General features: G+C 40.1%; 1 protein-coding gene across 3 annotated transcripts in view; it reads left to right on the top strand.

Annotated features, from left to right (window-relative positions):
• The window catches only part of GTDC1 (glycosyltransferase like domain containing 1), a 273,602-nt gene that overhangs the window by 108,013 nt on the left and 137,705 nt on the right, over positions 1 to 27,884 (top strand). For all 3 annotated transcript variants that reach the window (XM_054971576.1, XM_054971578.1, XM_054971579.1), the window contains exons 3-4: positions 19,802 to 19,969; positions 24,339 to 24,512. In XM_054971576.1, the coding sequence (XP_054827551.1) occupies positions 19,802 to 19,969; positions 24,339 to 24,512 (342 nt within the window). The remainder of the gene's footprint in view (positions 1 to 19,801; positions 19,970 to 24,338; positions 24,513 to 27,884) is intronic.

Below are 27,884 nucleotides of genomic sequence, written 5' to 3'. Positions count from 1 at the left end.
GTATGGTGGTGTGGCAATTCATCTGGGACTCCTTTCTATCCTGAACATTGATTATACGTAAGTATAATAAGAGTGACATAACTGTGTATGCCAGGGATATATTTGTATCATATAACTAGAGAATGGTAATGTTAATTCTTCAGTTGCTTCAGTTAAAATAATAATAAAGTTGGAGGGCTAGAAATTTAAGGAGCACATCATAGGAAGACTTTACAATAAAACTGGGAAATTTTCATAAGAGATATACTAATATTACTGGTTTGAAATGATTTCCTGTCATGGACTATTTTTATCTTTTCCTGCTCTCTGACGTGGCACTCTAGTTAACGTTTTTTGAGAGCCATACTTTAATCAGATTAAGCTCAAGGAAGCTGATAGCTATCTGTATGGCACATGCCCTGCTCCTGTTTCTTATTTAGTTACAAGACAGTTGCAGCTAAAATCCTTTAAAACCACATTTTGCTCAAATTCTATGGTGAGTGCAACTTATGTTGTGTAAGTTTTAGATTTCTGTGCTGGTGATTCTCTCCATATATGGGCAAAACACATTACATAATTATGTTGTAAATTAGAAGAAGTCTTGTATGAAGTTTGTTTCTCAGAGAACTATGGAACAAGATGTCTTCTGTTCATAAATCAGTATCTTGATTTCAAACATTACTGGTAGTGACTCGTAGGAGCAAAAGTTGAAAAACAGTTGGGAGATGCTGATACTGAATAATTTTCCATATAGTATATTTTTAATACTAAAACAAAATCTTTACCATCACAGCCCATCACCTGGAGTATTTTCCTCTGGCATGCTGTACATATAATCTCTTTCTAATGACATGTTTATACTAATTTATTAGTTTAGCGCAAAACAAAATGCACAAGAAGAATCTATCAATAAAGCTCCCTCCACCCCACAAAAATGGTTGACCAGTGCAGTACAATCTAGCTGATTGCCTTGTATATTTTGAACAGCTAGGAGCAGAAGGGGAATCTGAGAAAACTTTCATAATATCCATATGGATGCTCTCTGGTTTTAAGTATGGCTGTGTGTTGAATGTTCCCAATGTATATGAATGAGTGGCTATCAGATAGATGTAACTGCATAATGATTATCCTTTCTATAGAGGATTTATCTTCATAATAGAAAAATTCTGCACCACTGATGGGGTTTGTTGAAGTAAATGTGACTTAAACATGGAACATCTCAATATCTTCTTTACCATCTTAGTATATCTAGTATACAGCACAACTCCAAGTAAGAATGTTATCAATTAAGCTATGTAATCCTGAAAAGTTTTCTAAATATTTCTGCCTTCTTTTTGCTTAAACAAAGTTGGTTATAGGATTGCAATATTGGCTGAGCTCTAGGTTCTGTGAATTAGAGCCCTAACTAATTTTAAAAATTGCAACATTATTATTCAAGCAGTATCAAAATTATTATTGTAGAACTTAAGCAACACATTAAAAGCTGAAGTTTGGTATATACGTGGAGACAGATCATGTAATGCTGTTATTCCAATGTAGCAGCAGTTAACAGTGGCAGAAATGCAGTTCTGTTGGAGGGAACCACTGCTGAGCCCCACTTTGCTCCTGCACCGTCCCTTAGCCACTTCAAGCAGAATTTTGGGAAGATGAACAACGAGGGGCTGGGGGGGGGGGGAAATACTGCTGCCCGGGTTTCATTCTGCAGGCAGTCCTTAGGATCCAGTTTATAGTCTATGATACCTGATTACCAATTGCTAGAAACGTTAGGAAGTACGTCACTGCTATGTCCTGATTTTTCAAACAAGGCACTCTACAGCCTTCCCCCATCTAATAGTCCCCTCCCCAGCTCTCTTATAGAGAGGAAACTGAAATGAAATGGAATATTGGACTCTGGGGAATTTCCCCTTCATGCATTAAAACAGTCCTTACCTTACTGGGGGAGGGGTACTTTCCGTTGGCAACCAGGGGTTGCAGGATGCAAGCAGTAATGAGGAAGGCATCTTTTGTAACTGTTGTAAAAATCTGTTTGCACAAGAGCTAAGTTTTTTGTACTTCCTTCAATTTCTATAGTTCTAATTGGGCCCACTGTAATGACATTTCTGTAATAATTACTTGTCCAACAGCTTTTATTGATCACATTTGATTAAAACACAGAGCATTTTCCTCAGGAAAAAAAGAATTAGGCAATCAAAGCAATTTGCTTTAATTTTGTCTTAATTTAAGTATAATAAAAGTAGGAAATCTAATGTCATCGGAGCCCATTTATGGCCTATGAAATAATTGCGTTGATAGCACAGCACGATGCCAAAATCTCAGAATGGCAAGGAAAGTTTACAGAAGTCTGATTCTGTATTTTAAATGCAATGCTTTAATTTTCCTAAAATGTAATGACTTGCTTTTAAAAGATGCCTGCCTTTTAAAATGTAATTGCCCATCTCTGGTTCAGATTCAACAGGGTATTTCTAAAATGTTTATTATTAGGGCTGTTGTTGTTAAAACACGAAACCTGACTTAGGCTGCAACCCTAAGCACACTTATTAGGGAGCAAGTTCCAAGTAACACAGGGAGTTCCACGAGTAGGATTGCACTGCCGAGATAGTCTTACCTGGTTTAACCTGAATGTTACTTGGGAGTTATTTCTTTTGTACTTGCCCTTGGAGCTCTTTGACACTCAAATGGCACAATGCAGATCATGCAAATCATCCTCACACTGCTGGTGTACAGTGGCTTCATTGAGAAGTGGTATGCATGGCTCATGGGCCAGCCACATGAAAGGAGTAATTTTAAAGACCAGATGAGCTAAAGCTGGGCTAAGTTAGGCTTATATGTGAGCTTCAAAGGTTATGGAATAGCATCGCTATTTAAAATAAAACTGATTTTATTAATAACACCTGAAGTATTACTCAGGGAGGAAATAGAGAGGTACACATTGATAAATGCATACCATACTTAACACAAAAGGAGTAAAGATTTTCTTAAACTTTGGTATGTCCATTGTGGTAGAGATTTTATATGTTTTCTGGAAGAGATGGACATAGGCAACCATCTTTCTCTTTCTTGCATGGTTCAACATACAGTGATATTTACAGCAACTGTGTTTTGGATGATATGTGGAAATCTGGCTTGCTGAAGGTCTAATAAACGTAGAGTCCAACACGCTGATACCTTAAGCCATCAAAGCTCTTGGTAAAAATCATGGAACAATGGGAGGGTGGGGCGGGGGTGGGGGAGGGAGAAAAGCAAAATCCTGAGAATGTTCTCCAGCATATACAAGAAACACAGCTGCTGTTCTCTAATTCACTGTGATTTATTGATTTGCTTTTCTTTTTTCAAGCAAAAATGAACATAAATCAGACTTAGTCTCTACAATTGACTTTCAGTAGAAAGAAGATTGACAAAGCTTAGATTTGATTAGAGTCTGTAAAATATGTTAATTTTGTTTTAATTGAATAGGATAGTAGGTATCTAATAGTGTTTTTCAGTACCACAGAAAGAAGCATAACAAACTGTTAATGTTTCAAGCATTTACTGTTCCATCCTAAATGGAGGTGTGGAAAGTGCATAGAAAGAGAACGAACGCTTGCATGGACATAAATGGCACTTACGCGGGTGTAACTCCCCCTCTGCCGGTGGTCTCCTGAGGCAAACTTTCACAGATGGGTTTCTTCCAGTGGGCTTGCTTGGCGGCCGTGTGGAGGCATAAGTGCAGCGCAAGGTCCTGCGCTGGCAGTGGAGGGGCCAGGCGGCGGACCGCGAGTTAGTTGGCTTCCAAAGCTGTTTCAGGCCTGGGAATGCCCCTTGCAGCAGCAGAAAGTTACACCATGAATAAAGGAGGTGTAGCCCATAGACACCCATTGAATGGGAAAATTCAGGCCATCCTCCCTGTGCCTGGCTCCACCTGCGTGGTCCAAATGGGGCATAGAATGGCAACTACCGCGGGGACCAATCCATGTGCACTTCTAGGGTGAGTGAGCCCCCCTCCCTGTGCCCAAACAGCTGCCCATGTACCCTACATAACCTCTAGCTGCACTACTCATGAACTCAGGTAAGTGGGCAGCAGCTGGAGGCTCTGGCAGCTTCCTGCTGTAGGGACTTTGTATGCAAGGTGGGAGAGTGGGTACACACGGTGGCAGGTCACAAAGTGCACTGGGGGGACTTTGCACTCGTTCAAGGGATGAGCAAAGTCCAGAATGTCTGACCAACAAGAACCACCCAAGTCCCGTTGCAGGTTATCAGACTCTGGAGTCCCAGCTCTGGAAGGCGTGAGGGAGCACTGACAGGTAAGAAGGAGGTGGAGTGGTGACTATCCCGGCTCACTGATTTGTGCCAGCTGCCCTTCTTATCCGAACCCTCTCAATCACCAGCCCCTGCAGGTGAGGCTCACCAATGGGGGGCTTGATGGCAGCGACTGCCTACCATGGAGACAGTTGCCCATAAAACTGCTCTTGAGGTGGATGTTTGGGGGGGCGGCACCATTTGGGAGCTCTATTCAGACTCCCTCAGCTGAGGCCCCTCCCAGCAGAGCAGGAAGTGTGGCTGCAGGTTGGGTTGACAGGGTGTTTGTAACTCCCTGTTTTTGGAGGGTGCTCAGCCCCTTGAATTTCTCCCTCACAGGATAATTCCATTCCAATACACAGTGTTTTCTCACCAGAGAGTCCTGTATCATGTGGTTGCGGGCTGGAGCTGCCACAGCTGCTCTCACCCATGGAACGTGGCATACTGGGCTGGGGCTCAGACAGGGCTGGGGCTCTTGCTACACGTGTCTCTTTCCCTTGCAGGTAGGTTGCATCTTGTCCAGGAGACCAAGGAGCATGGCTGTTCCAGCCCCTGGTGATCCTCCACGAGTACTGTTCAGGTCCAGCCCAGGGAACAGTTTCCTACGGCAGCCCGCATTGCACCCTCGCCCCTGTGAGGGAAGGACAAGAGATGGATTTTGCTGCTCTGACTGCTGCATATACTGCCTTTGCTTCCTTTCCAGCCGAGGGACATTAACAAGAAACACGTTCAGAGAACCTCTTCACCTTTCCAGTTTAATAAAATATGTGATGAAAAACAACAAACTGCCTATCTATTTGCTTGCTTCCTGACAATGACAGTAGCCCCCCATTGGGATGTCTTTTCACACATCCCCACAAATGTTTCTTGGCTCAGGGATGGGATGGATGGGGTGGGCTCTGCTGCCAGAAGGAGCAGGTGTCAAGTGGTGCCTTAGGACCCTGTCCAGCTTCCCTGCCCTCTTCCCTACGGACTGGGAAAAGGGGGAGGGCAACACATAAACAACAAACGCTACACTACATGTCTTGTATTCCCTTCATGCTGTAATTTTTCTTAAAAATTAACTTTCTAATATGCTATCAGATTGGTAGATTTTATACAATACAAACTATATTCAGGATCAGGCTTTCTTCCCCCCCCCCCTGCGTCTCGGTCTCAGTTCTCTCTGCGTGGCTGGAGCAGCTGCGCCCGCTCTCTCCTCCCCCCCACTTTCCCCTTCAGATTTTGAACTTTCTTCCTGCTGAAACTCCTGATGGTTGAGCAAAAAGTCTGTCAGCTGCGCTTCTGATGTAATCTTGTAAGTTTGATCCTTATATCTAAACCAAACGCCTTCTGGAAACAACCATTTATATTTTACATCACATTTCCTCAAGAAAGCCGCAAGTCCTTTATACTTGAATCTTCTTTTACGAGCCAAAAATGGAACATCCTTCAATATTTTAACCTTGTTGCCCAAATAATCCAAGTCCACATTATACGAATTATATAAAATGGTGTCCCGAGTCTTCTTAGATGAAAAGTCAATAATAATCTCGCGAGGCAGCTGACGCTTCATTACATACTTTGAAGATGTCCGCCGGACTTCCAAAATATCGCTTTTTAACTCTTCTTTAGTTGCCTTTGCGAATGGCGCCAAAAGTCCAGACACCAGATCTTTCAAATTTTCACTTTGCTCCTCTTTTACATTCTGAAGACGCAGTACCGTTTGGGCACGGTCCACTTACAATCCTATTATTTGATTCTCCAAAAGCTTCACTTCCTTACTTGCTGCTTTCATGACTGCTCTGCTCCGGTCGCTGTTTCTTTAATGGTTTTCACTTCGCTTTCCACTGAATCAACCTTTGCCCCATTTCATTTAGTTTCGCTACAAAGGGCTGCACAGCATCAAAGACTGCTCTCCTCACCGTCTCTTCCGAGGTTTCCCCCTTCCCCTGTAACGTCGCCATCACCGATTTACTTATTGCTGGGCTCTGCTTTCTCGTCGCCATCTTAGGGGGGGCGCCAACTAAGTTCCGAAACTCCGTGAAGGGGAAGAAATCCGCTCCTTCTTAGCTTCAACTCCCACCAATCCTTTGCATACGCTTAGAAGTCAGAAGGGATTCGCTTACTTACAGGTTTTCACCTTAAATCTGCTTATTGCCGTTCTCCATGGCCCGGCAGCACGCGAGGTGCTGCGCAAGTCTGCCGGCCTCTGTTGGAGCAAACGGGCAATTTACCCCCTGCATTGGTTTCAGGGGGTTCTTCCCGCCACGCTCCGGACCCCGTCTCCTTCACTGGGAGTCCTGGGGGTTAACCCTCGTGGGTCAACCGCCCGGTCAGGCTGCTCGGTCGTTTCCTCCCAGACCTGCGGAGAGGAGCGTCCGACATGGCCGGGAAAACGAAACCGAATTGCCTTTCGCATAGTTTCCAATTGGCCTTCCTGTCACATTGAAGAACCTGCCCCCCTGCCTCTACGGAACCTGGGAGCTGTTCCCAAGTGCTGCAGGCTGTGATTGCTACCAGTCCTGCCATCTTTCTGGTCCCACTTTTTAGAGAGGAGGAAACTATTTCTCACGGCGGTGACAGCGGGGGTATTTGCAGGTGCACGGAGCTGCAGCCACCTGCCTGGCCATCATCAGAAATGGAGGTTGGACGGGCGAGAGGGTGGGTGCCCTGTCCACAGCTTCAGTGTTACGTTTGCCCTCCCCCCCGACAGGGATGCCTGTTCCCTGGTGGGGGGGGGTGTTGGTGGGTAGTGGGCTTCACGGCCTCCCCATTGGCTACACTGATACTTGCCCCTCGCCCACCTGTCAGAGGAGCAGTGTGGCCATTGGTCGGTGTGGGCGGGGTTGTCGGGAATGGCGGGCGGGTGCTCTTGGTGGCAGCCACACCTCTGCTGCTAGGGAAAGAGGCATCTAATAGAGAACAACTGCAAGCAATACCAAACAAATACCAAAGCTCTCTCATATACACAATTAATAACGTATACAATGTATTAAAGTGCTCCAACTTTTGGCAAGCGAAAGGGAAATGTCCGACATTTGAAAAATGGTGATTGATTTATTTTGCCTTTGAGAAAGCTTGCGCTTGTGCGCATGCGAAACAAACCTGAGCTAGCAGTTTGTTGGGCAAGCCTGGAATCCTGTATGTCCCACAGAGGCTGTTGTTCTGGAATTTGAAATTGTAAGCCGTGGAGCTCTTCATTAAACCAACAGTCTTCTAAGGAAGACAATGGGCAAGTGCAAATAGCAATGTGTATTGAGATTTACATGGACTTCCTTAATGCAATCAGCAGCGCATTTTGAAATTGACAAGGACTGTTTTTGCCTTGATTATTGGACTGAACTGTATTCTATATGATATCGACTAGATGTAACACTGTTCATATTGTGTGCTTATTGGACTTAAGAATATTTGTTGAAACTATTTGTATAGAGCACGGAGCACTTTAATACATTGTATATGTTATTAATTGTGTATGTGAGAGAGCTTTGGTATTTGTTTGGCAGCTGCACCTCACCTTGCCGAGCTCCCACATCAGTGTGGCTCTCCTGCAAAAGTCCATAGGGAGTAGTGGAGCAGTGTTGCTTTTACGCCGACGCGCAGGCAGGGATGCTGACTCAGGGCTTAGAATTGGGCTGTTAGTATGTTAATTGAATCATAATACGGGCAGCACAGTCTTTGCCTATTTACTTGGAAGTAAGTCTCATTGAGGTCACAAAGGTTTATTCTCAGCTATAAATGTCTATAGATAGTAACCTCAATATGTGATGATACTAGCTGAAGTAACAGCCACGTTGAAAGACTTTAGGTTACTTTAACTTTAGTTCCTTGTGATATTTCAAAACTGCTCTTTTTACTAGGCAGAAAATATATAAGGGTGACAGGGATTGCTAGCAGCATAATGATATAAATTAATCTGTTACAGTAAAATGAATAATTAGAAAAATAATCTCAACTATAACAAGATGTTGTTTTAGCTGCTTGCCACCATTATAGGGTAGCAGTAAATCAGAAGCGACTTGACAGCACTCAACACACACACCTTTATAGATAACAAGATTGGGTTAAAATGTCTGTTAGAAATTTGCTTTACTTCAGGAAGAGTATGGTACAAAAGCAATTAAATATACATTCCCTCTACTTAAATACTATAATTGCTTTAACAATTGAAATATTTAGAACATGAGGTTAAAAAAATCTAGTCACACAAACTTAATTTTGGATTTGCTGTTATGCCCTTCAGTAATTCAGTTGATTACGGTTTTAATGCATTACCAGAATATTTTATACTTCCTGATTCCACCAGTGTAAAGAATGTGCAGTATATTTCATAAACACTGGAGGTAATCTACTAATTTCCATGTTGACTGGTATGAATGATCCGTAGATTCCCCCCTCTCTCAGATGCTGAGACGTTCATTCTATGTCTGCTCAGTCTTGGCTATGCCATCCAGTTCAATCACCTCCTGAAGACACTTCCCATGCAAATAAACACCCACAAACTAGACTACTGCATTTCACAAGCAAAGAGAAGGAACTAACACAGTGAGATACAAAGCAAGGCCTTGACTTTTTACTGTTCTTATATTTAGCGTTTCAGGGTGAGGGTAAAATTCTCTTGACGGTTTTCACTGCTGTTTAAGTTTCTGTTCTACAACTCTGCTTAAATCCCTTCTCCATGCTCAAAATATAGGTATGCATCAGTGATGTGGTCTTTTGTTCAGTTCCGAAGGATCCTGTGGCAGTTACAGGAGGAGGCTGAGTAGGATGAAGCTCTGAGACATTTACCCTAGGTTTTATTATGTTTAGGATTATGTTGTATTGAAACATCTGTGTCCTCTGTATTTGCCTGAAACCTTTCTAAAACAATCCCTCACTCACATTAGACTCCCTTTATCTTTGAATCACCAACTACCCCATTGCTGACAACAGGTGACACAAATTTATGATAAAGGGTTGCGTGTAAACTGTCTGCCCTTGCAAATCTCTTATTCAATATTGTTTGTATTTATGAGGTAAATGTAGTTCCTTCTTTTCTATATATTCCATCTAGACAGACAAGACATGGGTGAAAGCAAAACAACATGTTTTATTTAACAGAAAACAATAGGTATTCAACAGAATAAGAGTTACATGTGGAATGTTTCAGTTTAAATGGGTAAAATGTCTCTCAAGTGCAACCCAGCAGTTACCACCTTTCCCCCAAAGGGACTGAATACTTTATAACTGGTAGAAACTATGGTAAATAAACACTGAGATAAGATTCTTGCTTCCTTCCCCCCAGAACGTTTACTTCAGTTTTGGAGGTTTACTGGACCTAGTTAACGTAAGTTCCCTCAAAGGTGTAGGTTTACCCTTTCACCTCTCAATCTTTGGTTCTCAGAAACTGCCTAATTAAATTTGGTGCTCCTGACTTTTACTAGGGTTCTTATTTATCAAATAAATCTTCTTTCCTAAGCCTACCCTACCTAACAAAAGCTAAATAAAAATCTGGCTAATCTGACACTCTTAACCAGAGATTCCAAGGCCCTATTTTAGGAAATAAGTTTTTCTTCCCTTTTAAAACCGGGGCCCGTCCCCCCGCCCCCCGCCCCTGCCCCGCGCCCCTGCCCCGCCTCCATCTAATGGAGTTATATGAGCTTGATTAGCTGGCAAACACTTTGATTTGCATGAGGCCAAAATCAAAAGGATTGGTTCAGACACCAGGAGGGGAGATAGGACTTTGGGGGGTGATTGCTATGGGTCCTTTACAGATAGCATTACAGGGCCATGATCCCTAAGCTATAAAAATTCACATATGTGGAAATACGTTTCAGTTTTCAAGCATAATTTCAAGCAAAGGAAGACTAGATGTCACATTTGGTTGCTTTTTAAAAAAAATGTGGACAGAGGTGACAACATGAGAAGTAATATGGCTACTTGTATAATTTTAAAGAATATAATCAATTTGTATAATTACAGTATTGTGTGTATGGGAATTTCTAGGAAGGCTTCATAATATTTGTTCTGACACAGTTTTTAAATGTCCTGGTTTGAAAAAAAACCCACATGTGTTTTAGAACATTGTACATATAAAATTGCTGGTAATTGTGAAGGAAGTTCAGTATTAGGTATACTTACTACAAAGTTGTTTGTTAGTGATATATTCTGAGCCATACTTTCTGCTAACAAACTCCATGTTGCTGCTTCTGACAAACCTGTGATAGGCATCATATGCCTCCAGAACAAGAAGTTCCTCAAGCAATATATCTATGACAGCAGCTTGAAGAAACAAGCATTCTCTCCCTCTCTCACATGTTATATTTTGGCACATCGTAAAAGCAGGTAGCATATCCAGTACCTGCTGTTGAAAGTGTTGAAGATACTGAATTATTTATTCTATCTCTACATTATCCAAAATCGTTTTGGGTAGTTTGACACATCTTGGTATTCCATATGGATACTTCATGGTGATAGAGTTGCCAGCTGCTCAGGTTTTGTGACAGTCTCAGATTTTCAAGGCCTGTCTGAGCTTTCTTGGGAGGGGAGATTCCTGCCCCCCCATCTACCTTGTTCTTATAAAAGTGGGGAATACTGTGTATTAGTGTAATAATTTGAAGGGGGGCATGTTTGAATTTACTAATACAAATAAGGTTCAATTCAAATATTCTAAAATGTGTTTTCTGCTAAGAAAAAATAATCTGAGTAAAGCACGAATGAAAAATAGTTTCCACAATCTCAGAAAGTACTAGAGATTTCTATGTAGGTCATATGCTATTTAATGGACACTAGAAATGATTTCTCACTTAACCCTATTAGAACATATTTTAGGCAGGAAAAGCAGAATATTGGAGCCAAACAGTTTTTTCCCTGCTGAAAAAAGGTAACTACCCAAGAAGCTACGCTGCGGATGATGGGACCTGCATGGATAAAAACAATGTGGGACAGCGGCTGTAATAAGAAGAGGAACTGGGCAGGATTAAGTACAAAAGTTATTGGGGCCCAACCTTATGTTTTGAAGAAACAGAAGCTATGACTCTGTTATATTGATGTTGGTGTGTTCCTTTCATGTAAGGAACTCTCTTCTTATATAAGAGGCGGTTCTACCAGGAGGAGCCTTTTGTGTTGGCAGAAGGCTTCTTAGAGGTCTATTGTTAGCAGAGCAAAGTCATCAGATATAAGCCAGTATGTATAGATTTCATGTACCTCTCCAGTCCTAGAGACTGAGAGCATAGGCCATCAATTACGTTTTTACCCTCCATTGTTCCATATATTCAAGGATGCAAACAGGAAGTTCTACACTCTTCTCAGGTCAGCTATGCAGGTGAAGCTTCTGAATTGTTGCAAGTGATCTTGTATACGCATTCATAACTGTCAGTGTTGGGTATAATGTCCCTTGATCGCACTTTCTAATATCTTGTTATTTCCACTACCTTCCAAACACAGAATGTGTTGCAAGAGTTGTATTCAGGCCATGTGTGACTAAGGTGGCCTCAATATGCTGGCAGAAAAATAACCTTAGTTTTACATTTTGCACAGTTACTTTTTTGTGACGCTATTTGTTTCAGTGGGATTTCTATGCCTATAACTGTACACAAGATTGGTGTCTTTGGGTTGGGTGATGATGCACTTAGATATTTGTTTTGGTAAACATGTGCATTCTTTGGCCAACCAAAATTAGCCCACTAAAAAGGAATAATCACCTTATGCATTTGGTAACTCCTTTCAGGGTAAGAAAGAAGGTAAATCATGGAGACTTATCAGAGCCTAAAAGTAAAAATGAATATCTGCCTGTAATTAATTGTGGCTAAACTCAACTACAAAGGGAGGAGAAAATTATTACCATACTCTTCATAAAATTTAGGAAGCTTGAATGAAGTTACCTAAAAAACAAAAGCCTGTCTTTTTAGTTAAATCTAAAAGTCTCTCTTTCAAATTATTTAAAAGTTTTTGCTATTACAACTTTATATAAAAATAGTTGTCTGATTAGCTATTGGTTGGAATTACTTAGTCTCACTTGAATGGAAGATGATCAAAACTTCACTAGTGGAGAGTTAGCAAAAGATCTCAAATGCTACAGCGTACCCCTGACGAAGAAAAAGATTTTTGTCAGGTTTTGCCAGTTGAATAGTACAACCTTGTTTTTGTATTCAAGGTCAAAGTTACTTTTATCTCTGTTACTCACCTGGACAGTTTCTGTGAAACTGGGATGTGGTTATCATTTTTCTGCTTTCTGTACAATAACCTCTTTTGTAGGAATGCCTGGTGGAGCATTATTTATGGGATTTTAAAAATGTGTAATTGGGACGTGAAGGGAATGTGAACGTTGTCTGCAATCTTTGTATTGCTTTTCCTTTTGTGTTGTGTGGCATAATTACTGTTGGGGAGATAATCACCTTGATCAAAGATGATCAAGAAAGTTGGGGTGCTGGTGACTTCTGATACGTGTGACTGTTGGGAATTAATGTAAAAAAGAGGGGACCAGACCTTTGTCTACTGTTGAGCAAACTAATATTTTACTGCTTCTGCTGTAGCAACCAGGTACATTAGCATGAAGAAGCTGTTTAGTTTGCTAGTGCATTGTTTTTGAGAGCGCATAGAAAGAGGAGAAGCCTTTACTTTTATTAATATCCAAGAATGTCATAAAAACAGAACAATTAACCAGAAAAACAACACTTTACTACTTGATTTAAGAGACATTATCTCCAATGGAAAAGAAAACCCAAAATATTCTGCGCTTCCAACCCCTCCATAGTCAACATAGCAAATGTCAAAGGCAGGTTTTCTTTGTGTATCCTATGGCCAATCTGGTGTTGTATAGATAGTGTGTTGTAGTGGTTAGGAGAGCTGGACGAAGACCAGGGAGACTTGGGTTCAGATTTCTGCCTGACATGAGACTTACTAGGTGACTTTGGGCAAATCATTCTCTCTTCCTAACTTTACTCCCAAGGAAGTTGTCAGAATAACCTAGAGGAGGAGAGACCCGTATATGCTGCCTTAAGCTCAGTGGAGGAAGGGCAGGATAAAAATACACTGAAATAAATAGTCAACAGGTTTTTGAGCAGAGAAACAATGGGAGGGAAAAATCCTATGTAGCCCCTCTTTCCTTACCAGCACCATTCCTCTGCTCAAACCCAAAATTATGTACTGCTCCATCTGAAATCCCCTTTGAAATTTGTTCTTCAGGACCCACACCAAAATAATCAAATCAGTAACAGAATTTTGACCTGGGTAGCTCAAGCAAGCCCACCCAAACCACCTCTGTTAGTCTCTTGCCTTGAAGACCCCAGAAGGGGTTTCCATAAATCAGATATGATTTCCCAGCACTCTCCACCACCACCAGTACACTTTTATTTTGAAAGTGACAGTGTTCATATAATATTGTCAGTTTATTGCTGAATCTCTGAAAAGAAACTATTTGAATACGTTGTTTGTACTAAATGCAAGTGATGCACTTCTGATCACAGTTGTGAAAGTCGCTTGAGAAAAACGTGGCATTCTGGCCTGAATCAGAAAATTAGCTAGAATGCTTTACCTAATATTGTGAATAACAGTCGGATTTTCCTAAGAAGTCATATTGAGCTGATCATTTATCATTGAAGCTGGTGGAGAGTCTGATGGAACACCTTCAAAGAGAATGGGATTTGGCCAACTTCTGAACATTCTCTCTTCAAGCATTTTGTCTAGTAGTCTCACACATCACTTCTTTACGTAAAGAGAATGACAAGTTTATAGCATTGGGAGCTTGGGAATTTGAAATAGCAAGGACACCTGGCTGTCGCTCAGCTTAGAAAGCCAAACACTAGATTCCTGTAACAGGAATGTTGCTTGGATAAGAGAAAGAGCAAAGCAATTCCAATGAACTATTAAATCTGCAGTGACATTTTTCTCTCTTTACATTCACTTGTGAACAACAGAATACTGTGCCATTCTTTGTTTCAGTTTGCCCCATAGTTTTAGAAATGTAATATGAATATAAAGAGTAATTATATTAATTGACATATTGTCCAGATAGGACAGTGGGCCAATCAATATAATATCTATAGGTTTTGGATCCTAGAGGCAGCCATTCAGGGAGTTCAGTTGGGAGATCCTGGGAGCTTCTGTATCATAGCAGGAACTTTTCTCTTTGAACAATAGTTTCTATCATTGCAAATACTACTGAAATTTCCTTGAGTCAGTGAATAATAGTGGTTTGAGTCTTTAAAAGAAAAGAGAAGTCCCACTGTAAAGCTCATCTTTGAACTGTATATGGGAATGTACTGTTCTTAAGGAGAGGAAGGTACAGTATCTTGTTGTTTGGTTACTCCTTTTCCCAGAATCCCTGGAAGGAAGTGGTTGCAATTTCCATCTCAGATGGGAGGGAGTGCCTTCCCAGAGTTCATAGGTTGTCTGTTTTTCTCTTAGCGGACTTTTCCCCTCTTAATGGGCCTTAATCTTACCTCCTCTTCCCTTTATTCAATCTTTATGCTTGCATTCTCTCTCTCTCTCTCTCTCTCTCTCTCTCTCTCTCTCTCTCTCTCTCTCTCTCTCTCTCTCTCTCTCTCGCTTCCCTTTCCCCTCTGCCTCCTCTATCTGTTTCCTCAGCATTGTGAAGTTTCACACTGTTTTATCTGAAAAGCTTATGAAGATGCTCCATCTTCAGAAGGGAAGCTCAGCATCATCAGAACCAGCCTTTCACTGAGATCATCCTTGAATACCATGTTCCAGCTGCTTTCACCTTTAGATGTCGTATTGTTAGTTACTAGACTAAGATCTTTTTCTATGGTGGGCAGCACTCTGCTGATGGATATCTCTTCCCAGGCATATGTGCAGTCATTGTTAAAATATGTTTTATGCACCGTCCTTCCATTTTGGGCTGGCAGCATAGGGAGGGACCTCTGTCTTCTCATTTTTCAGTTTCTGCACTACCAGGGTAATGTGAGTACTCAGCCTAATCAAATGGGTAAGCCTGTACGTGCAGGAATTTTGTGCATTTATCCAAACTCACATGCAGCTCTAGTTCACAGATCCCACCATTTCGAGGTCTCATAGCTTCGTCTATTCTCTAGAGTCCAGAGGGCGATGCAATATCAGTGCATTTAAAAATGACCACTGGCTGGGAAACAATTTTTCCTTATGTTCTTCTGGAGAGAAAGTCAGCAAAATAAGCATTCGAACTTTATTGCGTATAATGAATGATGTTTTAAATTGCTTTTTATATATTAAAAAAACCAAAACCAATCCACATTCGAAAATGAATGAATGAGTTGCAATTCTGAATATTTACTAGTTATATATTAATATGTACATATAGTAATTACATTGAGAGGAGAAATATTTTTTCATAACAGTTAATGTTTGTAAATGTTTATGGAAGTACATAACAAATATAACAAAAACATGGACTAATTAAGATGAAAGGGATGACAACCCTTGTGGCTTGTTCTGAAAAATAAAGAACATTACAATAGCAAAACTTAATTATTTCTGTAAACATTTCAAATTACTTTCCATATTTAAAAAACCCTGAATTTCTAAACTATTTTATATCGGTAAACCTTTTTGACATTTGTACATACCATGTCAAATGTAAATTAGATCTCATTTTTTATTTATTATATTATAGGCTCTAATATATTATCATTTATTACTCAACATTGTTGTTTGAATTTTCAAAGTCACATTGTTGAAGCACAAATGGAAAAGCCTTTGGTTGTGATTTATATATTCTTGACATATACAGCATCAAAACATAACTTACGTGTTTGAATATTAATATATAATTAATAATTGAATATTTAAGTAATCTTTTATGTTTAATGCATGAAGAATACTACTTGATGTATTATACTCTTTTCCCCAAAAATAGCCCCTCCCCAATCAATATCTTTGACTTGGAAGTCTTGTTTTGACTTGGGAAGCTGAGGTATTGGTTTGGTTTTGTATATGAACATAAAAGGCTACCTTATGCTGAGTTTGGCCATTGGTCTGTCAAGGTCAGTTCTATCCTTTCTGACGCACTGGCTCTCCCGGGTCCCGCAATATATACTATATACAGTTTGTCATTATTAGATAATGAAGATAATTTTTGTTTAATTATCTAGAGCATACCCAGGGTATGCCTTTCTGGAGGCATACCTTTCCAGAAGTATTCGGTTCCAGTTAGGTATATTACTATTTAACCATAGCCTGCTTCCTCTTTCTCTCCACCCACCAGCAAAGGTGTTGTACCTGGAAATGTTCTTTTAATAGTGGATGTAGAAGTTTTAGTGCTAGAAAAATGATGCTAGTAACCAAGTAATCCTAGTAAAAATGACCCTAGTAACCGAGGGCCAAAGCAGGTCTTGCCTACCCCCTATAGTAACCAGATTAGAGGTGGCAGCTGTTGAACTTGTTGGGAGCCACGGCTAACTGCCCCTCCATCTTGTTATCAGGGCTTTTTAGTTCTCAGCTAAGTCTGTCATTGGAAGCTCTACTTTCATGGTGCAGCAGCAACAGAACAGCAGATACTACAAAACTCCATTCCTGCAATTCACCATTTGAGCACTGATCTGTATATCTATGAGCCAAGGGAGTAAACGGTTCATGGAATGAAACATTTCAGTCTCATACACATTGCTGGTGCCTTCCGATGGCATACATAGGTATATGTACCACTTATGTGTGGTGTGCTGGTGGTGGGGATGGGGAGAAAATGACAGTCTTCCATATCAAAATGAAGAATAGGGCACAGGGGGTTGCCTGGCAAGTAGGTACATCATGTAGCTGCTTGCCAAGAACTGAATTGGGCTTAGAGCTACAGCTGTACAAATCAGCCCTGGCATCGCTGCAGCTAAAGCCGCTGCATCTAAGTAGGAATGAACTGGTGGATGTCACAGGCAGGCATACTCTGCCACTCAGAGTGGCAAAACAGGGAGATACTGATTTGTTTTAAAGTTTACATTCTAGAAACAGGCAAATATGTATATAGATTTGTGTGGACCTAATGTATTGCACATGTGCTTAATGGATATGAAAGCCTGAAACAGTTCATTCACTTGCATATGAATTTGGGCGCTCTATTTGTACCAATTATGGGCAAATTCTGGTTGCATTTGGAAAAAGCATGTGACCTGCTAGACTATTGTAAAGTATTTGGCATCCTTTTGTGTTGATTATTTAGAACAGATGATCACTTAATAAATGCCGTTGTGTCCCCCCTGTGCTTTTTGCTAGTATGGTTCAGAGTATGTAGAAAAATGCATTACGCATTAACATTTTGTAGCGTTGATCAAGTTGGATAAGAATAATGTTAACAGCAGTTTAAATGTACTCTTATTTTGTGAGATAACATGCTAATGATGTAGCTGTTTTAATTTGACTTTAGCAGACAGTTTAAATATATGTTTCCCTTACAGAGACAAAAGTTGCAATTTAAAGCTCTTTGGTGGTCTAAAAACAGCTTAATTCTCTACTAGCATGGTAATAAGTACTAATCCAGCTTATGCAGTGATTGTAGTATGTCATGTTTGTGAAAGATTGCCTAACTAGGCTTTCTGTGGGTTTTATGTTAATTTTTTTTTAAAAAAAAAAATTAAACGTTAAACCTTATAACATCTTTATGCCGAGATAAACTGTTCAATTTAACTTGTGCTCAAGCAGCAGCTGTCAGGAATTATCATGTTCCCGGTGTTCTTGCCATCACCTTGCATCCTTACTTCCTGGAAAGACTCTATTGGATGATAAAGCTCACCTTGTTCGGATTTATTACTGAAATAATAACCTGAGGTAAAATGCAAGTTGATGTCACATGGAATGACAGCTGACATATATTTATGTCATGGGCTACATTATAATAACAAACTTTCCTTTCCTTCCCTGGTGCTAGGTGTTAAATGGAAGTGCTCTTCGTCATATCCTCCAGTGCCCTGCTTAGGAGTCCATTAGACAAATACACAGTTCCTCTGTGGGCATGATTACAGTAACACGTACTGTCAGGCATTGTTTAAGTATTAAACTATGGCTCCACAGCAGTGAGAAATAGACTTGCGGGGCAACTCTAGGTGCGTTTGTATAGTGTTGTAAGAAATTAAATATTTTGTTTCTTACTCCAGTGGGAAGGTTTGTTTTTTTTTAAATGTAGCTGTGGAATTGTAATTGTCTGGAGATTCCTTATAGGTAAGATAAGGAAAGCAGAATTTAGCAAATCAGTGGATGCATGATATTACATAAATAGCTTTGTATCTGCCTTCAGGTTACAGTTTAAAATTATCTTGACAAAGGATAACTACACTTAAGAATGCAGCCATGCCCTTTGTGTCTCATGGCTGATAATGGCACCGTAAGTGAACTGTCTGTTGATCAGGCCCTATCTCCGTACATCTGAAAAGTCTGCCAAGCACTGGGTGGAGTGAGAAGGGTGGGGGGACCAAATAAGACAAGCCCTGGAGTTTTAAGGCACACAGAATGGGATTCATTCAGTGGATTTTCTTTGGAGCAAAATATTGTGTTGTGGGGAATCTTGGCTAGAAATAGGCTGACCAATTAATTGGCTGACCAATGTCTTTTTAAGGCAATTTAAGGGCATTTAATTAGGCATGGGAAGTGAACAAGGTGGAGCTGTCCATTTTCAGCCCTCGTCCTTTGCATAGTGTGTTGTGGCAACAACTGCTTGTAATAAGGTTGTTTAGAACTGTATCCTACATTTTAAAAATTCTGTAACAAATGGAAAGAGAGAGTCTTGAAGCATGATTTGCTTGCATCATTAAGGCGCAGAATGCCTTTGAAGAAGGTTGTGTTTTGTGGCAGTATTAGGGATAGAAGGAAGCTTTTAACTGAAGAATTATCGGTGTGTTATCTGGACTGAAGAAGGCTTTCTGTTATAAATTAAAATGAGGACTAGTTATGCTATCTACATCCCATTAAATACTAGTATGATTGCCTTTAATTGCATTTCAAGTAGTGGGTTTTACTTTACTAGCAGCATTCATACTTTTGCCCTCTAATATAAGGGGGAATGACCAGTCCTCCTGACTTTCCTCACAGTATCATGGTAATAGATGGGATGAAATGAACAAAACAACAAAGGCTGTGGAGAATATTTAATAAAAATAGGAGAAGGAAATCTGAGCATGAAAACTAAAGACTATACTAGGTATGTCTATTGCATAAATCAAAAGGTTTTATGTCATAACATGAACATGTGCCATACCAGCTCATATATTGAATTTCAGTAGTTGGTTGCATAAAGAAGTAAAGTGTAATGAAACTGGCAAGCAAAGTATTCCCCAGTCAGCCTTATCTTTTGTTCCATTTGTCCTTCAGATGCAGCTTTTCTTGCGTTTTTCAATAAAAACCGTCCAGCCTTTTTTTTTTTTGCATCTCTCTCTGTAACTGAGCTGAGGAAACCAATGAGATTCAGAGCATTTCTACTCAAGTCCTTCGCAGCTGTTTTTCAAGAGATCAAAACTTAGAATGCTGCTACATGGTATTAAGGCTTAGCCACTGATGTGTCCCTGTAGGGGTTATGTTTTTCTTGTGGGGAGTGCGGTGGGAGGGAAGGGGTGAAGGGTGATGCTTTTGAGCAGGCTCGTAGACAGTAAACACTGCTTTCCTTGTTTCTTAGGATCCTGTTTGCAAGCTCAGTGCTTAACCTAACTGAACTCGTTGCCCTTCGGCCTGACCTTGGCAAATTGAAAAAGGTCCTTTACTTCCATGAGAACCAATTGACATATCCTGTCCAGAAATGTCAGGAAAGGGACTTCCAATATGGATACAACCAGATTCTTTCATGGTAGGTGCATCTAAAACACAATCATGTTTAATTGTCTCTTCTATTGTCTCTTCTAATTGTCTCTTCTATGGAAATTCCTTCAGAATGAACATTTGAGTGTGTGTGTGTGTTCAAATGAAAATTCAAGGACAACTACATTGAATCCAGTAATTGGTGACAGGCAGTGCACATGCATGCAGTTGTGCAAAAGCATCAAGTTCCTTAGTATACACAGGTAGCAGAAAAAGAAACACTGAGAAAAGCATACCTAGATGCTGAAACCCTTCTTGTACTCAAGTAAATTGCACCAATTTTCAGTTATATACCTCATTTGTAATACGCACAAGATGCTTTTGCTTTGAAAGCACTTAACAAAGGGGCAGTTAATCAGCACTGGCTTAGCAATAGCTTTTATTGCATCCAGCTGAAATTAAAATAGAGGTTTTCAAGGGAGTAAACAAAAATTAAAATGTACTGCTACAATGTTTTTTAGGGAGAGAGGGTAGTAAACATACCAGATAAATCCTTGCGTTTCTTTCATTGCATATTCACAAATTGTGCAGTGGTAAAACATCCAGACATTTAAAAGGCTGTGGCCCTTTATTGTTACTTAAAACAAACATATTTCCCGAATATAAGTTAATGAAAGAAGTTAATAACAGCTACTCTGAAAAGCTTTGTGATTAGGCATCATACAAACCTAAAGTGAAACTACAAATTTGAATCGGCTTGAATTGAAATAAATTCATTTACATGGTCTATTTCTCATATTTGTTATTAGGAGAATTATTATAAGCATAGATTGAGCATTTTTTCAAGCTAAATGTATAACATCTGCATCTTTGCTTTATAACTCAGATGAAAGACAAATAATGATCCTTATATAGTTGAGCGTTTTTGTAGCTCCAGTTCTGCTTTCGTTTGCAAAATGTTTGTTTTTGCAGTAGCAATATTCTGAAAATATAATGAAATGACTGTGCCTTAAAATGGTTCTTAAAAATAAATGGCAGCCTATATAAAATACTCCTCTCTGTTGCTACTGCAACCAGTACATAGTGCAGGCCTCCTTTTTTAAACAAAACACTTATTTCTTTTCTTTGAAATGCTATTGTTTTCCTCATGGTCTTTTAAATCATTCCATTGATTTTGCATTGATCCCCAGAATTTGTAGCTTGACTCTATAAAAATAGTAGGGCACATTTGCCCTGATCTGGTAGTGATGATTGTGCTGTAGTTGATCAGCTGCTTCATATATGGAGAATAAACTTCAAGCAGTAATGTGTTTGTGTACCTGGGCAGGTGTTAGAGGAGCAGAGAGGGAAGCACACAGTTTCTTCCTCTTAGAACAGAGCATTGAAAGGGGATTGTCACTCACAGGTTGGATCCTACCAGCCTTTCCACTTGATCTGCCCCTTTGCCTACCTCACTGTACATCTTATCTTACATGGCTTTTGACCATATGGACCCAGCAATCCCTGTCACAGCCCTTTTCATAGTCAAAGCAGGCTCTTCCTCCGCCGTCCATCATTGAGAAATCTGGTAGAATCCAGTACATTTTAAAGGACAGGAGGACAGGAAAGAGGGTGTCTAGACCTGGAACAAGTTCCTCTTTTATCCTGTTGCCTGAAATTTAATTATGGTATAAAAAGCATTTAATCCTCAGCCTCAATGAATCTATCTAGACCAAATTATCTTGGGGTTAATTCTTGATTGTTCTCAGCATCCAGGCAAATGTTATCATGCATCCGCTACAAATGTGGGACAAAAGAGTTGCCTGTGTCCACCCAGTGTCTGTGTAAACTGAGAGTACAGTGGTTGGTGTACAACAGCCTTCAGTTATACATACAATCCTTTGGATTAATGATGTAGTTTTACAGTATAATAGCATTAATAAACAATGTATTATATTGTTTTACCATAACAAAAAAGATCCCAAAGAACTGAGTTTTTAGTGCCCTCTTGAAGCCTAGAATTGTCATACATATGTGCCTGTTCCTAGTCCCTTGGTGTTGATGGAAAGGAATATGTCAAAAGGAGGAGAAAACCCCCAAATATACCATTCTTTTTTTCTTTCATATAAATGATGATATATACACTATTTTATATTATGTGCTAAAGCCTGCATTTGTGTAAACAGATTTCCCCTGTAAAATATTTAGGAATCCCAAGTTTTACATTCCTTCTTTTGTTGATGACATTCAGTTAGCTAGTAAGGTAGCATGGGCGATTTCAGCAACAAGACTCCATATTCTATGTTTGCTACTAAGTAGCATGTGTTTATTTTTACCTTTCTGTTAACTGAGTTTTGGCAATCATACGCTAAGTGTAGTGTTTCAAGATCATGAAAGATATTGTAAAGAAAAGCAAGCAAGCAGAGTGAAATGTATTTTCCTGTCATTAAAATGTGTGACAGAAACAAACATGCAAAGTTTTTTAGGGCGAGCCCCCTCCCCCCTCATTCCTTTTGTCCCCATCATTAGTCCAGACACCAAAGAAATGGGTTAGCTCACTGGTTGTCTTAGTTGAAAGAAAACATGCTGTTAAAAAATAACACATTTGGAAGAATGTGAGATTTCAGACAATGGTTCCACTTCAGTTGTCTAGCTGAAAACCTTAGAGCTCTCTTCAGATGTTTTCTTGCTGTCACTGCTGACTCCTGCTGTTTTTGTGGGCAGTGTCAGTTTTTTTATGAGAATTGCCTCTATGAATGGCTTTAACCCAGGGCAGACAATCAAACTGGGTATGGGATCAGGATATCTGCTGGTCCTGCCCCTAAACTCTGTGTGTGGATACTGACTTCTGCAAGGTTGGGGCCTGCGTGGTGCCCAGTGCATGAACTGCAGTTTTCTGGATCAGATTACAATGACGTGTGCATATATTGGGATGTGGGAACATAGCCTCCTGTATGGAATTTATGATCAACAGGTTGAGGCCAGATAAAAGACCAAGGCAAGTAGATACAATCTGGTTGCATTGCACAGGCCTAAGTGCTTGCCTCAAATATACCTCTCGAGCTCTGCTCTCTGTCCTCCCTCCTTCAGAGGTGAGGCGGGTGGCAACTAAAGACAGGGCATTTTCTGTGGAGGCACCTCGCCTTTGGAATGCCCTGCCCCTTGAGGCTCACCTGGCACCTACTTTATTTTCTCTTAGGCCGCAGCCTAAAACACAACTGTTACCCAGGCTTTTAATTAGGAATTTTAACTGTTTTTTTTTTTTTTGCTGTTTATGTCCAGTGGCTTGTTTCTAATGGCTTGTTTTATATTGTTATGCTGTATTTCATTGTGAGCCTCTTCAGGAACACAAAAAAGACTGTTTGCAAACAAGTTGTTTGTGAGGCCTCATTCTAGACAAACAGGTAGTGCCTCCTTCCTTGCTGTTCCTCAAGCCAGACAGTCTGGCACCTGAAATCAATTCCCATGGCAACTCAGGCAGGGATTGTCTGAACTCTGTCTGAACTCCTGCTGTTGCCCTGGAAACCCCAATCTGAGCTGAATTTAGCTTGATAGGCAGGTCTTCCTTTCAAGTGTGGACTGGAGCTCCAAATTTATTACAAGAGGAAAAGATCAGGGGGGAGGGGGGCTCCCAGCTCTGGCTTTCAGGGAGAGACAGCTGCTGTTAGAGAGACAGGGTGAGTGCATTGGATTTTCTTTGTGTGTGGTGGGATAGGGATCTACCCCTTCAGGTGCTAGGGCTGCTGCTAGGCTCTGGGCCAAGCTCTTATTTATTATTGGTACCTTTCCTGCTGCCTGCTCAGGTAGGGTTTCTGGGAGTGGTGCAGTAGGGATCTTGATGGCTGGAGGAGAGCCTGCTGGCCCCCACGAACAACAAACATGTTCGTGACAGGATCATGTTAGTCAGTGTTCATTGTTTGTTGTTCGTGGATGGCAATGAACAACAGACACCATGTTCGTTGTTTTTTTTCTGTTCATGCCCATGTCTACTCAGGAGGACTCTGAAGAGGCAGCATAGAACTCTCCTAAATCAATAGTAACCTTCTGACTTGGTGGATCAGTGTCTTCTTATGTATCTCTTATCCCCTCATTAGTGTAGAAGATGCAATGAGAAACTCAGCTTGCTATATAACATTTTAAAATTTCACTTTCACTATGACATTTATGTTGGTACAGTTCAGGCCATTCCAATGATTCAAAGATAAATGTAAACATTGTCATTGGTTTAGTAGTTTTTTTTACTTTTGAAGAAGAAATTATATGATACAAGTTGAGGATCTGTGAGATGGAAGGCAGGGCAGAAACCCCATTTTTTCTCCCCCGCCCCTATCTACAGTTCTTGTAGGGACTACTGAGTTAATATTTATAACTTTTTGTGCATTTAAAAAAGGGGCTATGTACAAACTGATAAACTATTATTAATTTCTTTTAAAACTTAGTTTGGTTGCTGACGTTGTGGTGTTCAACTCTGCTTATAATATGGAGTCATTTCTAACATCCATTGGAAAATTCATGAAACTGATGCCTGACCATAGACCCAAGTGTCTGGAAAAATTAATCAGACCTAAATGCCAAGTCCTGTATTTTCCAGTGAAGTTCCCTGATGTGACCAGGTAAGTAGCTTTTAATTTCTTTCTCTACATTTTACAATTTATTGTTCTAGTTCAGCTTTATCTAGTGATAGCTACTTGTAAGTTTTCATTGATCAATTCAAGACATGTACATTGGAGAGTTGGTTAAGGTAATATGTTACTGATAAATGTTACAGTGCAGAACTTATACATTCAAGAGCCAAATAATACCAAGTTAATCAGCTAGCACTACATCTAAACAACGCCACTTTTTGCCAGTAGTCAGTTATGTATTCTGAAGACATGATTCCTGCTTAGTGTTCAAAGTATGTGCAATTCTACACGTGTAAGAGTCAGTGGGATTCAGAATCTTGTGCAGAGATGGGTAATTTTGCTGCCTCTTGTAAACTGGGAATAATCTAATTGAAGATATGTGACAGAATTAGTCTCCCCAACTGGTGCTGATCAAAAGGATGCAGTTCCAGAGACAGTGCTCAAAAGGAGACATTGTATTGGAGCAAAATTTCTGCTTGTGTTAAGAGTTCTTGCACAACTGGATATGCAAGAACAAGACAGCAGCAGACTTGCACTAAGTCAAAATTATTGTCCCCCCACTTACATTTCCATTTGCGCAAGATCTTGTGCAATTTCTGGACATTATATAGAGAAGCAAGTACCAGATGATGCACAAGATCTTGCACCAGTGGAACTGCTCTAAGTTCGTTTATGTTTCCACTTAGGGGTCGAGATGAGAGAGTTGATTAGGGCTGGGGAAGCCCAGCTTCATGTCCCCACTCAGCCATGAAAGTTCCATGGCAGATCTTGGGTCAATCATTCTCTCACAGCCTAAATTACCTTGCAGGATGGTTATAAAGGTAAAATGGAGGATAGACCCACATATTCTGCCCTGAGATCCTTGGAGGAAGAACGGGCTAAAAATCTAAGAGGGATATCATGTAGGTTGCACTCCCAGGAGCCTTTAATATAATACATTTTCTCATAGCTCACTGTCATGGCATACAGTTTGGGGTTTAGTGTATTAGGTATTTGGAAGTAAGCTGATGACCTAATTCGAGCATTTAGGCCCGGTCATTCAGGCTGAATGCTTGATTGCAGAATTCTGGCTGAATGCTTGATTGCAGAAAAAATAATTTAGGCAGTGCACATACCAATACACAACATGGATCCAGGGGCTTTTCATTGGCTATATTAACGGCTATGTGATTTTTTTAAAAAAAATTAGCTCTTTAAACTAAAATATAGTTCTGCAAAAGCACAATCTAGCTGTTCATATATTTATTTAAATGAAAAGGGAACTTTTTTGTATACAATGTGTACACTTAAAAACATGGTACATTTGAACGTTTAAAAATATTGTGTTTAGAATCTTGGTCTCTTGTATCTAAATGAAAAAATAAGCCTTGCCACAAGAGGCCAACGCACCATTCTTACCAAACTAACAGCAAATGCTGAATCCAGTTCTGCAGTTTCAACCAGCTTTTTTTTTTGAGTTGTTGCCGCTGTTTTTCTCCCTCCAACAAGATCATGTGTTAAATAAATGTTGAATGCACCTGTGGCAATTGAATACAGTTTATTAATTTAGTCTGTATTACTCCAGTGAAATCTAGCTTAATGGAAATGGAGGAGAAAAAGGTTAAGAAATATCATGGCCAAACTTAGATTCATAAAGCAAGCTCTTAGCCCAGAGTGTTTTTCGAGTTATTTTCAAATGGTAATTTGCTTTATCCAAACCAAACTCATACAGTGTAAGTAAGTGATTATTTGCATGACTGACAGTCATTTGAATGCCTGCAGTCTTTTAAAATGCATAATTTTACAGAGATTGGGAGGGGGGTATGAACAGTAAAATAACCAAGGTGATTTTTTTCTCCTTGCTCTGACCTCCTTTTAGTTGTTATTTCCTTTAATATGATGTTCATTTGTATATGTGGCAGAGACAAGCTAAAAACAAAAGCAGTAACCATTTAGAATATGACCGTTATTTGTAAAAGGAGTCTTCAATTTTTTATGTTAATACTGTCACTGTAAAGCAGAGTAAAAATGCATTAATACATCCCATTTGACCCTAGAACCAGGCTACGTATTAGGGGCAGCACAAAGCATTTCACTTCGGAAAATAAATTATGGTTAGTTGTAGCTTTTTTTTTTTTTAAGCAAAAGGTGCTCAAATGCCCTAACAGAAAAACTGGGCAAATCCAGATTGATGAATTCAAAACTGAAAAGTGTTGTGAAATGCCGTAATAAATAATGTTTACTTTGCATAAGAAATGCTGTGAATTGGGATTTTTATAGCACTTAAATGAGGTTTAAAGCAAGTTATTCACTTTGATATAATTGAAGATCTGCCTTAGTACCAAAGTTGTATTTTGCTTGACATTTATATTTGTTTTCAGGTACTGGAGTGAAGAAGCAGTATGTGAAGTTAATTCTAAATTGCTTCAACATTGTTTAGCTCAAGTTTATTTTTCCCCTGTCAAAATGCTTATAACTAGGATGACGGGACAGAGTGGTCTCGGCCATATTGGGGTATCTCTGAGTCTGCTCTGTACAGAGATGTGTTGTGCAGGCAAGTCTCCACAATGTAAGTCGAAGCCCTTTTCATGTGTTACATTTCTGGTACTGGGGGGGGGGGGTCACACTTACTGGGAGAAGAATGATACATCTGATCCTCCTGATACATGCAGTTGCCATTCAGTCTGGAAGGGACTATATGTGGAAAATCAGAGTTCTGGTACCCATGTACTGCAGATTAAAAAATAAAACTGTTGCCCCTTTCAGACAAGAATGGTGATCATGTATATCAGAAGGATGACATTTATGACCTCTCCTGGTATGCACAATTGCAGTGGCAAAAAGGTAGTATCTAAAAAGTGCTCATGTCAAGGAGAGGAGTGAGTTTACAGAAGTGTAACTGAATGCACTCTTCTTTTCATCTTTTTAAGTAAATGCATGACAGTCAGGTGAAGGCAAATTGACCATTGTGGCTCCAGCTTTCTGAGGAGGGAATTGCTTTCTCTGTCTCCACTGAACAGTCTTGCTATGTTACCTTGATGGGACTCCTTGTGAGTAAGAGGGGGGATTAGTGGCAAGGAGTAGGCTATGCAAGAGGGTTAACAACAGGATATTCCACCAATTTTATGGGGTCCCCGCCCCAAGGCAGCAGACAAGACTTGGTGCTCTTAAATAAAGGAGTATTTTTATTTAAAGAGGAAGAACCAACACACACACAAGAGGCAAATAAAAACGGTTTGGCACATGCACACATACAGAATTCTAAGAAATCAGCCAGAGGTTGGAATAGAATGTGTGCGTGGCGGGGGGGATATATTTACCGATCAGAGGAGCAGCGTGGTCCATGGAGAAGGAGAGCTTCAAACATCCCGCGTTCTCAGC

Source organism: Eublepharis macularius, chromosome 2 (assembly GCF_028583425.1).
Source record: "Eublepharis macularius isolate TG4126 chromosome 2, MPM_Emac_v1.0, whole genome shotgun sequence".
Classification (NCBI taxonomy): Eukaryota; Metazoa; Chordata; class Lepidosauria; order Squamata; family Eublepharidae; genus Eublepharis; species Eublepharis macularius.
Note: the sequence above shows the minus strand (reverse complement) of the source record. Positions and strands in the feature narration are given on the sequence as shown.